Consider the following 14,872-nt stretch of genomic DNA (forward strand, 5'->3'; position numbering starts at 1 on the left):
TACACTCATTGTGTCCTGTTGTAAGATCTGGGCAATTCTAGCTCCAGATATAGCCACTAAGTTAACTCAGAACCAGATTTCCCCCAAGACCATCTAGAATTTCATAGTAAGCCAGAATCCCCAGTCTAAATTCATTCTTCTCTACCTCGGTAATAAGACCTATCTCTAATCATCTAGGAGTTACGATTCGTGAGGAATTCCAAAAGAGAGGGGCAAAAATATTGCTACATTATTTTTCAATAGTCACCTTGGTCTCCAAGAAAATTAGTTCCTCTTAAGCAACCTTTGGTCTCTACATATTAAGAAATACTAAAAGAAGTAGCTTTCATCAAGCCACTTTTTGAAGTCCTATTATATGCTTCCTCAAGAGCAATGGCCTGCCTACTTACCCTATATTTATTTACTTAAGAAAAGCCACAAAGAGAATCCTAGAACAAAGAAGATCTGCTTCAGAGTGACTCACTTTATCCACTCATGCAGAAAGACGGAAAGTCATGTTTAAATAGCAGCTCCTCGGGGCGTCTGGGTGGCTCAGTCAGTTAAGCATCTAACTTCGGCTCAGGTCATGATCTCGCAGTCCGTGAGTTCGAGCCCCACGTCAGGCTCTGTGCTGACAGCTCAGAGCCTGGAGCCTGTTTCAGATTCTGTGTCTCCCTCTCTTTCTGACCCTGCCCCGTTCATGCTGTCTCTCCCTGTTTCAAAAATAAATAAATGTTAAAAAAAATTTAAAAAAAAATAAATAGCAGCTCCTTTTATACCCTTCCTAAGTTCAGTCTGGATCCCGCATTTAAGCATGGATAGTATCACTCTAGAAACATGTCTTACAAATCTAAACATATACATATGTATGTATGTGTAAATATATATATATATATATATATATATATATATATATATGATCTAAACTACAATAACAAGTGATTCTGTTGTTTGAGTGGGGGTCCACCCTCTCTTTACAGAGTGACAGTTAAACATTTTGCTAAAGATATCTCTGTATGTTCATTATTGCATTGTTGAAAATAGAAAAAAAAATTTTTTTTTAATTTTTTTTTTCAACGTTTTATTTTATTTTTGGGACAGAGAGAGACAGAGCATGAACGGGGGAGGGGCAGAGAGAGAGGGAGACACAGAATCGGAAACAGGCTCCAGGCTCTGAGCCATCAGCCCAGAGCCCGACGCGGGGCTCGAACTCACGGACCGCGAGATCGTGACCTGGCTGAAGTCGGACGCTTAACCGACTGCGCCACCCAGGCGCCCCGAAAATAGAAAAAAAATTTTAAGACATGGTAAACATTTAAAAATAAAGGAATGGACAGAGGCATCTGGGTGGCTCAGTCGGCTGGGCATCTGACTTCGGCTCAGGTCATGATCTCCCAGTCCATGGGTTAAAGCCCCACATTGGGCTCTGTGGTGACAGCTCAGAGCCTGGAGACTGCTCAGATTCTGTGTCTCCCTCTCTCTCTGCTCCCCACCCCTGCTCATACTCTATCTCTCCTTCAAAAATAAATAAACATGAAAAAAAAATAAAAATAAAAACAAAGTAATGAACAGATTAAATTATGCTATATCCATATGATGGAATACCATGCAGCTGTTAAAAGAAAATAGATCTATTATTTAAGGGGGAAAATTGTTGGTGTCATGTATTATTTCTAGAACAATAACAAAACCCAGCTTACTTCTGAGTAGAGAGGCCACATTGACAGGACCGGAGGGGAGGAAGGGCAGATGCAGACTTCTTTTGCTTTTCTCTTTATATCCTTCTAAACTGAATGTTTTACAAAGAATTTGTATTACTTTTATTTCTTTTTTTTTTTAAGAGAGAGAGAACAGGGGAAGGGCAGAGGGAGAGAGAGAGAGAGAGAGAGAGAGAGAGGGGGAGAATCTTAAGCAAGCTCCATGCTCTGCGCACAGTCCTATACGTGGTTCAATCCCATGACCCTGGGATCATGACCTGAGATAAAATCAAGAGTCAGACACTCAACCAACTGAGCCCTCCAGGTGCCTCTACTTTTTGTTTCTTTATATATATATATATATATATATATATATATATATATATATATATTATATTTATATATAATGTATTATATATTTATTATATGTATAAACATAATAAAATATATTATTTATTTATTATATTATATATGTATATATAATATATGATATTATATGTATATGTGCATATACTATATATATGTATATATACTATATATATTCTATATACATATATATAATATATATATATACACAATGATTATAATCTAAAATTATTCATTGCAAATTAATTTAATCTAAATAAATATAAATTTATTTAAATAATTTAGCTTAGGGGCACCTGGGTGGCTCAGTTAAGTGACTGACTCAATTTTGGCTCGGGTCATGATCTCACAGTTGTGGGATCATGCCCTGTGTTGGGCTCCATACAGACTATGGATTCTCTGCCTCTCCCTCTGTCCCTCCCCAGCTGGCTCTCTCTCTCTCTGTCTCTCTCTCAAAAAAATAAAAATAGGGGCGCCTGGGTGGCTCAGTCAGTTAAGCAGCCGACTTCAGCTCAGGTCATGATCTCACAATTCCTGAGTTCAAGCCCTGCATGGGGCTCTCTGCTGTCAGCAAGGAGCCCACTTTGCGTCCTCTGTCTCCCCCTCTCTCTGTCCCTCCCCAGCTCATGCACTCTATTTCTTTCTCTCTCTCCCAAAAATAAACCTTAAAAATAATAATACATTTTTTACATTTTAAATAAAATAAAGTGAATAATTTAGCTTAATAAGCATTCTTAATAGTGAACACTTTAAGGTCAAGAGAAAAAGTGTTGTCTTTTCTCCTCTGGTATTATAAGAAAACTAGAAAAGACTGTGCTGGGGGAAAAAAATATTATCAGACCTAGAATAATGAGCACATGGCAGAGGAACCTAAAAATTAGGTAAAGTAAAACATAATTGAACGTGTTTGGGATTTTACCTTGGTCAAAGATAGAGCTGTCTTCAGATATGTAAAGTAGGGGGAGTCCCCTTCCCAGTAATTGACCAATAGACGATTTGGAGCAATCTTATCACGCAGGGAAACTAGCAATGCTGAACAAAATATGAAAAGACATTTGCCTGAAGGCATCATTGAGCTAACAAGATCATGGGGATGTACTACCTCTGGATCCAGGAGAGGACAGAGGCCTCTATTAGTTCCATTGTTGCCCTTCATTCACTATAAAATGAGTTCCTTAGAAACAACGCAGGGTGGACTGCTGGGATATTTAATACAGCGTTCTGTAAGCCCACGTATTGTGGTTTTTCCAAGAAGCATTTTGAGTGGCAAAGGCGAGCCCAAACCCAGAGTAAATGCCTATTCCAATGACAACAAACCATGACAGGTGGTCTAATGTAATCAATATGCCACCAGGTGGCTGGCTGGTCCCCCAGGAAACGGTACCATATCCAGAGCTCAGTGCTGGTCTCTGCTTTTGGAGAGCGGGCACTCAGCAGCGGCTGTAGCCAGATGAATTTTGGTGAGCGAAAGCCTCTGTCACTAAGTCTGTACATACCCTTCACCCCCACCACCATTTTGTTCATAAACCATTTAAGCAAGAATAAGGCTTGCTGAAGAAAGAGGCTGAGTAATAGCCACAGAAAATGTCATGTAAGAGCCTCCACTGCCCAGGTTGCTCTTTTGTGAACATTTGTATTAGACCAAAAAAATGCTTTGTGTGTGTGTACGTGTAGGTGTGTCAGTCTGTTCAGAAAGGACCGTCCACCATCGAGCTAATTCTCTGAACTTCTGAGTTCCATGAACTGGCCCTTTGCAGCCATTCAGGAAGCCATATTCCATACCTAGCAGTAATGGGCTTCATTCCCGTCTCAAAGTGGAATCACCTGCTGTGGGTGAGACACCATACAAGTAAAAAAGGACAGGAGAGCAAATCTGAGAAAGTTCACAAGATGGTACTAATCCAGGGATCTGGGAGCTCTGATGCCTGAGGAAGGAATGCTTCTACCAGGAAACACTGTCGTGGTGAATTGGATACCTGGAGCTGAACTCTGGCCGGTTTGGACTCCTTATGCTACTGAACAAACAGGCAAAGGAAACGATCACTATATTGACTTGGGTAATTCATCCAAACTCCCAAGGAAAAACTGGGTTGCCGCTACTCAGTGATGACAAGGGGCACTGAGCCTCTTTGTACTCTTTACTCAAAAGTTCTTCAGCCCTAGGAAGGCAACAGTCCAATTGTTACTTACCCTGTTGTGTTATACCACTCTTGTGGTTTCCCTACATTTGCCCACAACTTTGTAAATAATCCCTTTATTAAATCCATCTATTTCCTGCTAGGATTCTATCTACTATTCTAGTCACTGAAGATATAGCCATGAACAAAACAGGAATATCCCCCAAAATAACTCCTGCCCTCATACAGCCAACAATCAAATGAGAGAGACCAACCAACAGCTGTGCCCGCCAATGGACCTCCAGAAATTTCATTGTCAGATTTATTTCCCACCCTCTGACACCCACATCTCTTACTAAAACATCTAGAATCATTGCTATTTCTTACTTACCAGGTCCAATCAGCATAATATCATCATTCTCGTGGACTAATGTGGTGTCTTGTGGAAGGGAAAGGTTTATGACTTGGGGCTGGAGAGTTGATATACTTTGGAGGTAGGACAGTGGAAGTGTCTTGCTGGCCATGCAAATTGCTTCTTGTGGTCACTATCAAGGTATCAAGGAAAAGTATTTGCCAGATCAAGTGCTGCATATTAGGTACCAGGAAATGTATTAATGTACTCAAGTAATGAAAGCACATCTGAAAAACAGAGAGGGAGGCAAACCATAAGAGACTCTTAAATACAGAGAACAAACTGAGGGTTGCTGGAGGGGAGTTGGGTGGGGGGATGGGCTAAATGGGTGATGGGTACTAAGGAGGGCACTTGTTGGGATGAGCACTGGATGTTATATGTAAGGGACGAATCACTAAATTCTACTCCTGAAACCATTATTACACTATATGTTAACTAACTTGAATTTAAACATAATTAAAAAAACAAAAAACAAAAAACCACACATCTGGAACTGCAGTTGCAACTGGAGTCACCACCTAATTAAAAATATGATAATTCACTATTATTCTCCAAGAGCCATCTGTTTTCTGCACAGGCCAGTATGAGAGTTGAATAGGAATGTGATAGGAATTCCCAGCCCTGAATCCTTCAAGTCCTTGATGGTGGCACTAAGCTCTGCAGTCCATCCAGAAATGTCGTTTTTCTTTGGTTTACTTTTCTTTTTTTTTTTTTTTTTTTCCTTAAACAATAGGAATTTGTCTCATAGTTCTATAGTTCTAAAGTCTACAAGCCTGAGATCAAGGTATGGGCAGGACCATGCCCCCTCCAAAGGCACCAGAGAAGAATCAGTCCCAGGCCTCTCTCCTGGCTTCTGGTGCTTTGCTGGCAAACTCTGGCGTTCCTTGGCTTAGGGCACCATAACTGCAGTCATCACATGGCATTCTTCCCGTGTATACAACACTGTGCCCAACTTTCTCCTTTTTATGATGACACAAGTCATATTGGACTAGAGGCTCACCTAATCCAGTATAACCTCATCTTAATTTAACTAATTACATCTGCAACAACCCTATTTCCAATTAAGGCCACATTCTGAGGTACTGGGGGTTAGGGTTTCAATAAATGAAATTTGGGGAAACACAATTCAACTCGTAACACACATCAAACTCATTATTCTACGGGCTTTCTGTGCCCATTTCATTTCCTCATTTCTACTCTATTCCTAGCCACTGGCATTTCTAACTTAGATGTTTTTCCTTCCAGGAGGGGTCCCCACACATCCTCTTGGCCCCTTTAATCCAGTGTCCGTATTGCAGCCACCACCGGTTTTCCATTTTGTAGGTAGAGGCAGTTCTGTAGCTTCCATGTGCGTCTTTCTTACCGTAACACTCCTCACGCCACAGGTCAGGGAACCAATGTGAAGACTGCCAGTTACTGAGTAGGTCTGTTCCAGCTATGCATTCCAGAGCTGGGGAAATGATCATAGGATTCATACATTTGGGGACCCACGGGACTCACTGAGACAGAGATCTAAGCTAAAACTCCATTAATCACCTGACCTTCATGGAACCCTGCTCTGGCTGGTAGACCAGAGTAGCAATTTGGACCTCCTACAATTAGTGTCAACTCAAAGACAGTATCCAGTAATCCCCAAAGGATGATTGTTTCCCTTTCCCCAGTGTACAGCCTCCCTAGTAAATAGCCATAGGTCCTTCAGGGGAAACAAGTCCTTGGGGAAAAGATTAATAAAAGTTTTGGCAGTGTAGCAGAGGTAGGCTTCTGCTCAATCTAGAACTCTTCCATTTACACAAATCAAGCAAGAATTTAGTAGACCACTCACCTTTTCTTTTCTAGGTACGCCATAAGCAACACCAACACCCTAGGTCTCTGTGAGTTAAGGTAAATGTTACTCTGACTCTGCTGTTTATTACCATAACCAGGCCATGTTGTCTTTGGCAACTAAGTGTCGCCACTTGGCCCCTCCTATCCTGGGATCACATTAACCTCATTGCATTTAGGGACCCCAGTTTGATGGAAGCAGTTCTCACTGTATTTTCTGACCTACAAAGAGCTACCACTGTGCTCAAGGATGCTGGGGCCCCACACCCAAATTCATTTCTAAAGTAAAATTCTGAAAGGTGTCTTCCTCTGGACTCTCCCAGGGTGGGTGAGTAGGTCTTAACATGATAAATCTACCCTAACATTCCAATCCCATTAAGCCTTCAGATCCCTTCCTCTACAATATACCTACCAAAGCAGTTGTGGCAGTCTGACTTTAGTGTGGGCCATTTTTGAGTCCACGTTTCAGCCAACTAACCAAGCTGTTAGAGCCCTTTCAAATCCCTTGAACTAAAATACTAAATCCAGAATCTGTTTAGTGGGCCCATATCAATAAATTTGGCCTGATTCAACTTTATATTTATCTACAATTATCTTACAAGCTTAAGATCCATTCCCACATAGACCCCAGATTTCCATCTGTATAGATTGGAAAAATTATGCAGTTCTTTTGGCGTGTAATTCACCTCATGGATTATACTTTGTACTTTACCCTTTGGTAACTGCTGGGACAGGAGTCTACTTGTGGGTTCTAGAAGCAAAGTAGGGTGGTGGAATCCTGAGGAGAAGCGGTAATGCCTTGCAAGGAACAACTCTAGAGAGGCCATATCAGGTGTTTCAGACAAAGTAGGATTAATGTTCTCAGACAAGAGTTGAAGGGCTACTTCTGCTGGTAAGAAAGAAACAGCAGACCTTAGGGGTTCAATGGCCCCAACTTTACTGGGATCTTCCCATACGTCCCCATTCCACTATTCAGGCTCCCATTCTTTCCCACTCAATGCTCTCACTGTAACAGCAGACATTCCTTGAGGTTGGGAAGTCATTTGTGTTGTAATTCACCCACTTGCAGGGTAAGATTCTGGGTTTGGTTTTCAGAAATCTCAGCCCTGTAGCTAAGGACGTAATGGTTTCTTTCAGAGAAAATACAAAAAGAAAGCTTTCAGGTCATTAATGTGAAGCTTCAGCTAGGAATTTGAAGCACTGAGCTCATCTTTTTCTTTTTCTACTTTGTCCAGCTCAGTTAGGAGCAACCAGCCAGTCCCCTTACACTCCTTGTTAGACTAAAATGTCCTAAGGGATGGTCATCCTGAATCTTGCTTTTTATGTGTTACCAAAATGTGGTACTTTGTGTGTCTCCATTGCCACAACATTCCATGGACTACTAGTACCCTCTTGAACACTGGAAATAGTCATTAATGTCTTTCAATTAATCAGATTAGAGACCATATTCCAGAAAACCCAGAACCAATTTTCAAAACTCATCCTCAAGGTTCTGTTTGTTTAGAATCACTTCTGGGTTCAATCAGAGAAACAGAACCAGCAGCAGATGTATATGGAAGAGATGTATTAGAAGAAATTGGCTAACACGATTGTTAGGGCTAGTTAAGCAAGTCCAAAGTCCATACAGTAAGCCATCAGGAAGGGCGGATGTTACCTCTTGAGCTGAACTGCTATCCACAGGAAGAATTTCTTCTTTCAGGAAATCTTAGTTCTGCTCCCAAGGCCTTTCAACAGATTGGACCAGGCCCACCCATATCCCCAAGGATAATCTCCTTTACTTAAAAATCAACTGATTGTACATGTTAATCACATCGACAAAGTATCCCCACAGCAACACCTTGAATAGTGTTTGATAATTATAACCTAGCCAAGGTGACACATAAAACTCATCTTCACACCTTCTAAATCAGACACTCTGAGGGTAGGGCCAAGCAATCTGTATTTAAAGCCCTCTAGTGATTCTGATGCTTCTTCAAGTTTAAGAACCACTGGTTTAGAGAACAAATCAACAGGGAGGAACAGGAGTTGGGAGTCAACCACAATGTTTTATTACAATTAGCCAGTATCTGTTGCTTACAGTTAAAGAATCTTAGGAGATTCACCATACACACAAGGTCCTTAGTAGCAAACAGAAAATGACTCTACTAAATTGGGCAGAAAAGGAACTTATTAGCATTTATATTAAATAGCTCAAAAAACCCATGGGAAGGCTGGAAAACCAGGCTTAGGAAGAGGCAGGTTTTCAGACATGGGCATCCAGGCAGCACACAAACCAGCCAAGACATACCACAGCAATCATCCAGTTAATAGGGTCCCTGGGAAGTACCACCAGACACTCACCAATACCTCCATGAAATCTTGAACTACCCTATCACTGCTGGGAATAGTCTCTTACTTGTCCTGAGGTCTTTGTGCCATTCTCTCCAAAGACCTGGAGGGAACATAGGACAGAAATATTGACAGAATTTAGTCACATGACCATGCCCTAGCTGCAAGGGGCAGGAGGAAGTAATTTTTGGCCCTCTTTCCTAAAGAGCTCAGAGTAGTAGAAAGATCTACACTTGAGATCATTACAATGAAATGTACTAAAATCAATGGTAAAAGTGTATATACAATGTATTATGGAAGAACAGTAGATAAGTTTAACCCAGTCTTGGAGGATAGGGGTCAGAATCTAAAAGATCAGAAGTTTCAGAGAGAAGCATTCATGAAACTACAGAAACACACCTAACTGGTTAAAATACCAGAAATCCTATCCTAACATCTGAAGTTCTGCTGAACCCTCATGTGAGGAAAACTGTAAAGCCCCCTTTCACCTCTCCTTTCTCCTTTTCATGCCCACCCAAGCAGGTCCACAAAGCTCCCAACTTCGGTACCTTTCTTTCCCTTGGTGCCATCCCCTACTGTGGGCCATCAACACACTAAAGAGACCCAGTTAGTTGTACTTTCTTTTATTCTGTCTTAGATTTGGTGGTGATACCTCAGAATCTTTTCCACAAATAACAAAGATGTGTAAACATACAATAAAGGAGAAGCACCCTAGTGGGGGTTGGGGGCTGAGGATCTTGAGCCCTATATGCCCAGTTTCTTTCCCCTCTTTCCCTCCAAGCAGTCTTTGAAAGAGCCTCAAAGAAAACCACTCCTCGTGGGGCGCCTGGGTGGCTCAGTTGGTTAAGTGTCTGACTCTTGATTTTAGCTCAGGTCATGATCTCACAGTTCATGAGTTCAACCTTGCATCGGGCTCCGCGCTGACAGCACGAGCCTGCCTGAGATTCTCTCTCCCTCTCTGCCCCTCCTCTGCTCTCTCAAAATAAACTTAAAAAGGACTTTTTTTAAATAATAATAATAATAAAAAGAACATCCCTCGTGCTGAGAGTAATCTAAAGTCACCAATTTAGTCAACTCTATATTCACTCATCATTTTCTTAAAATTCCAATGACCTGGGGGCGCCTGGGTGGCGCAGTCGGTTGGGCGTCCGACTTCAGCCAGGTCATGATCTCGCGGTCCTTGAGTTCGAGCCCCGCGTCGGGCTCTGGGCTGATGGCTCAGAGCCTGGAGCCTGTTTCCGATTCTGTGTCTCCCTCTCTCTCTGACCCTCCCCCGTTCATGCTCTATCTCTCTCTGTCCCAAAAATAAATAAACGTTGAAAAAAAAAATTAAAAAAAAAAAAAATTCCAATGACCTGAAATAATGTATCCAAAAATTGAAATTGGGCCTGAAACTAACATAACATTGTGTGGCAACTGTATTTCAATTAAAAAAAAAAAAAAAAAAATCACGGCGCCTGGGTGGCTCAATCAGCGTCCAACTTTAACTTGGGTCGCGATCTCACGGGAATTGCTCAGAACCTGGAGACTGCTTCGGATTCTGTGTCTCCCTCTCTCTCTGCCCCTCCCCTGCTTGCATCCTGTCTCTCTCTCTCTCAAAAATAAACATTAAAAAAATTGTTTTTAAATCACTTTGTTAAAAAAAAGGAAATTTAATATGCAGATCACTATCACTGGGACAATCCACAGCAGTTTTAAATTAACAACTTTCTTTTTACTTTGCTCTCCAAGTAAAACATACCTGGATTCAAGATTATAGACCCCTGTAGCAAAAGGTAAATTAAAACCCAAAACACTTAGCAACTGGAGAAAAAGGCAATAAGCTGGATTTTCTTTTATTCCATCTCCCTTTACTGAGAGGAAATGGGGTAAGGATTTAGCGCAATATACTTAAATAAAAACTGTTTCTTGTGTGACATGAATTAAGATTTCTACCAAGTTTTACTGATGAGAGGGCAGTTCTGTTCACAATACTCTTTCAACTGGCCCCTAAATCACATTTTAAAGAATAAACACAGGTTTGTTTTTAAATGATTCCTAAGAGGTAAAAATGGGACTCTCGGGTTGCAGAGTTTAACTGAGACAAATGGTGCAATCTTTGAGAGTTGAGAGACTTGGAGATTTCTTTTTTTTTTTTTTTAAGTCATTTTTTTAGCAGAGGCCTCCTTCCACACCATGTCTGAATTCCTTTTTTGAAAACACCAAATGACTGGAAGCTAAGGCAAGACTCCCAGGGGAAATTAGGGAGACCCCTTTTCCTTTGGGAAGAAGGATAAAAAAAAAAGTTAATACCAATTTGTGTCAAGGCTGGTAGAAAGAATAAGAATTAAACCCTTTGTTTTTACTTTTCCTGTCATTTTAATGTAAGACTGAAACAGACTGCTACAATATTGGAGATTCACAGAGAACGGCATGCTTCTGCTATTAAAAGACCTTTGCTGAAACATTTAAACTTTACTTCCTAAAGAATGAATATGGACGTTTCAAGCATTTTTGTCAGCACAACATCATTCACAACAACTTTCTAGATACTCATTTTCTACCTTTTCCCAAAAAAGGTCATTCTCACTTATTAGAACCCCACCACCACTGAAGGGTTCAAAGCTCCTGAGCTCAAAAGTGATCAGAACACAGATAAGTATAATTGGTAGTCCAAAGCTTGGTTTAAATGTTATCAGAGCAAACACCAAACAGTAAATACCAAATAGATTATTATCATTTGTATAAAGTAATGACGCATATACTAAAACCACTTAAGATTGACGTTTTATGTATGCAGGATCTAATGGTAAGAAAGCCTCAGTTTTAATGGCATCACAGGTTTTAGAAACTAAATACATTTTCAGCTTTCCATGGTAATCATCACTCTCAGAAACCATAAAACACAGCTGCATATTACACTAGCATACAGTTCTCTACATAAGCATTTTCTCATATATCAAGTAACAGAACACAAAAAGCAATACAGGACAAAAAAAACCACAGAACTTTTGCATATTCCCCTTTCCCCAGTTGTTAGCAGGTAGCACTTTTTTTTTTTTTAAGAAACTGATGAAAAGTCAGAAATTTTGCATCCAACGTTTGACTTCAACTTTTTACTTTCTTATCGTCTTCTGGTACCACCATATCCTAAAATGAGAAGAGTAAAATTTATATTCATTTTCAAAACTGCACTGGCATTGTTTATCAAATTACAACAGTAACACATCTATTGTTAACAAATGAGTAAGAGAGATGGGAGGGAGGGAGTGGGGAGCAGGGCTATGCAGACAATGCTTCGCCCCCCATAACAGCCCTCCTAGTTGGTCATCCAGACATCAAGGCTGCTGCAAATCACTTGTAGTAGGGAAACAAAAGAAGATGTGTTCCATGATTAAGGCAACATGAGCAATTAAGGCAACGTGGTATGGGCAATACTTAAAACCTAAGCCAAAAAGCAGAGAAGCCTATGGAGCCAGCCACGCCCTGCCACCTGTCACCACGCCGGCGACAAACAGAAATAATGTGGGGGCAAGTTTCAGGCTCTCAATAGTAAACGTTAACTTCATTACCCCCACACACAGGTACACGCCCACACGCTAACGGGTTACAGATGACAAGTGTTCCCACCTGGAAAGTCCATTTTTTTTCAGGTTTTCCTTAAGATTATTTAATGTTTTGATGATTTTCTTCATATAAGTCCCATACACTTCTAGTTGATATTTATGGGGTTTTTTTACAATTTTTGTTTCCAATAAGAATGAGTGTTCTATTATTGTGTTTTGGCCTATGTAAGCTATATTTTTATATATCCTCCCAATCACTACCTCCCCTTTTTTCTCCCCAAAAATAACTACCACCTTAACATCTAACTCCATAGGTTAGCTTTGCTTGTTTTTAAACATGTATATTTATAAAATATGAATGTTGTAATCATATTTATATACAGTCCTTTGTGTCTGGCTTCTTTCTTTTCTTTTTATATTTGGAAGAGCTATCCACATTATTGCATACAGCTGTTTATTCACTCGCCCTGTTACACAGCATTCCATCGTATGGACATAACTCCCATTTATTCAACCAGTTCACTGCTCTTGGATACGTGGGTTTCTTCCACTTGGAGGCTACTAGGAGTAAATATGCAGGGTGCCTGAGTGGCTCAGTTGGTTATGAAATCCAACTCTGGATTTCAGCTCAGGTCATGATCTCACAATCATGAGATCTAGCTCCATGCTAGGCATGGACCCTGCTAAAGATTCTCTCTCTTCCTCCCTCTCTGACCTTCCCCTTCTTGAGTGCATGTGCACACACATATGCACTCTCTTTCTCGAAAAAAGAAAGAAAAAAGGATTAAAGATGCTATGAGCATTCTCATACTTATCTTTCAGTGTATGAATGTGTGCATTTCTGTTGCTATACGTCTGAGAGTGAAATTGCTGGGGCTAGAGTATGCTCGTGGTTTTTCAAAATGATTGTATCAATTTATATTCACACCAGTACTATGAGAAATTCACTGTTACACTTCAAAACATATTTAAATGCAGTTTTCTGTCAATATCAAGAATTCATCTCTCTTCTAGAACTTCCCCCTGCTGAAGGTGAATCCAATCCACAGCAATCTACTTCATGACCCATTACTTCCCATTCTCTGCTAATTAGCTAGATGTTTAAAAGCAAATATTTACTTTTTATATTGTATCCTTGATTTTTACAAAATTTCCTCTTAACAATAGAAATAAACATTACCACCATACTTCAATTAATACATTTTTATTGAGTTTTGCTGAATATCCAGTATATAGAAAATCTCATTTTAGAATTTAAGAAGAACTCTAGAGGTCACAGAATTAAACACATGTAGAAACCAATGCTCAGGAAGGTTGAAGGTCAAGCCCTGGTTGGTTAATGTTGGAAGTGAGTCTAAACCAAATCCCTACTTGATTTTTAAAGAATGTTTAGAGGTGAGAGGAAAGAATGAATCTAAACTATATTCTCTCTCAGCTAACCGTGCTATTAATATTTCTGATGGGTATGCCAAATAAAACTATTATTACTAATACACAGTTATCTTTTTTAATGTATTTTTTAAGTTTATTTATTTATTTTTAATTTTTTTTCATGTTTATTTATTTTTGAGAGAAAGAGACAGAGCACAGGCAGGGGAAAGGGCAGAGTGAGAGAGGGAGACACAGAATCTGAAGCCAGCTCTAGGCTCCAAGCTGTCAGCGCGGGGCCCGCCCCACACAGGGCTCGAACCCACGAACTGTGAGATCATGACCTGAGGCGAAGTCAGACACTTAACTGCTTAACCAACTGAGCCACCCAGGCGCCCTTATTTATTTATTTTTGAAGGGGGCAGTGGGGAGCAGAGAGAGAGGGAAAGACAGAATCCCAAGCAGGCTCAGTGCTATAAGTGCAGAGCCCGATGCGGGGCTCGAATTCACGAACCACAAGATCGGGACCTGAGCTGAAATCAAGAGTCGGACACTTAACTGAGTGAGCCCCCCAGGTGCCCTCAGTTCATCATCTTCCTAAGTTCCAAAACTACTTCTATACTCTACTGCCACAAGATACGAAGCTCCATGTTTTCGCTCTCACCTGATGCTGTTCTGGTTCTCGTCTCTGAGCTTGCATATGCCGAATAGCTACCCGAGGCTCCACGAAGTGGCGAGTAGGCACGGCTATTCCACATGCTGGAGGACGAAGGAGGAGGAGATGGGTAATACCACGAGTCAGAAAAGGGTGTGGCTGCTCTATGAAGACATAAAAGCGTGTCAGGCATTTTCTTGTGACCAGTTTTAAATATTCTGTTGCTAAACTCTCGGAAAAAAAATCTTTATCAAGTGTTTTTCCTCAGTGTTCTGGTATAACATGAAATAGATACTATTTTGTTTCTCTGATATTGTATGGTCATTGCCATGGTGGGCGGGGGGGGGGGGCAGAGAGTGACAGGGAGAAGAGACTCTTTCAGAACTCACAGTCAGATAAAATCTAAAATTAAACTACCAATAATACTGAAGACATCCCAAAATCTGGCTCCAAGCCCTGTCCAGCCTTGCTTCTATCATTCCCTACTAAACCTGACTGCTAAACTGTTCCTCAAGTGCGATGTTCTTTCCTATCTTCTCATTTTCTCAGATGTTAAGTAAACAGTCTTTTTCCTATCTCATAGT

General features: G+C 40.6%; 1 protein-coding gene and 1 long non-coding RNA gene across 3 annotated transcripts in view; one reads left to right on the forward strand and one right to left on the reverse strand.

The window, feature by feature from the left end:
* On the forward strand, positions 1-14,399 carry LOC123586584. The gene is made up of 3 exons (XR_006706873.1): positions 1-10; positions 7,497-7,500; positions 14,270-14,399. It is a non-coding gene; the product is annotated as an uncharacterized LOC123586584 (long non-coding RNA).
* Positions 8,418-14,872, reverse strand: part of SARAF (store-operated calcium entry associated regulatory factor) — a 22,595-nt gene continuing 16,140 nt past the window's right edge. The window contains exons 5-7 of one of the 2 annotated variants that reach the window (XM_045455799.1): positions 14,298-14,452; positions 10,076-11,849; positions 8,418-9,833 (exon numbers count right to left, since the gene is read on the reverse strand). In XM_045455799.1, the coding sequence (XP_045311755.1) occupies positions 11,824-11,849; positions 14,298-14,452 (181 nt within the window). In that variant the 3' untranslated portion in view covers positions 8,418-9,833; positions 10,076-11,823. The remainder of the gene's footprint in view (positions 9,834-10,075; positions 11,850-14,297; positions 14,453-14,872) is intronic. The other variant, XM_045455802.1, reaches the window with a different exon arrangement.

Source organism: Leopardus geoffroyi, chromosome B1 (genome assembly GCF_018350155.1).
Source record: "Leopardus geoffroyi isolate Oge1 chromosome B1, O.geoffroyi_Oge1_pat1.0, whole genome shotgun sequence".
Lineage (NCBI taxonomy): Eukaryota > Metazoa > Chordata > Mammalia > Carnivora > Felidae > Leopardus > Leopardus geoffroyi.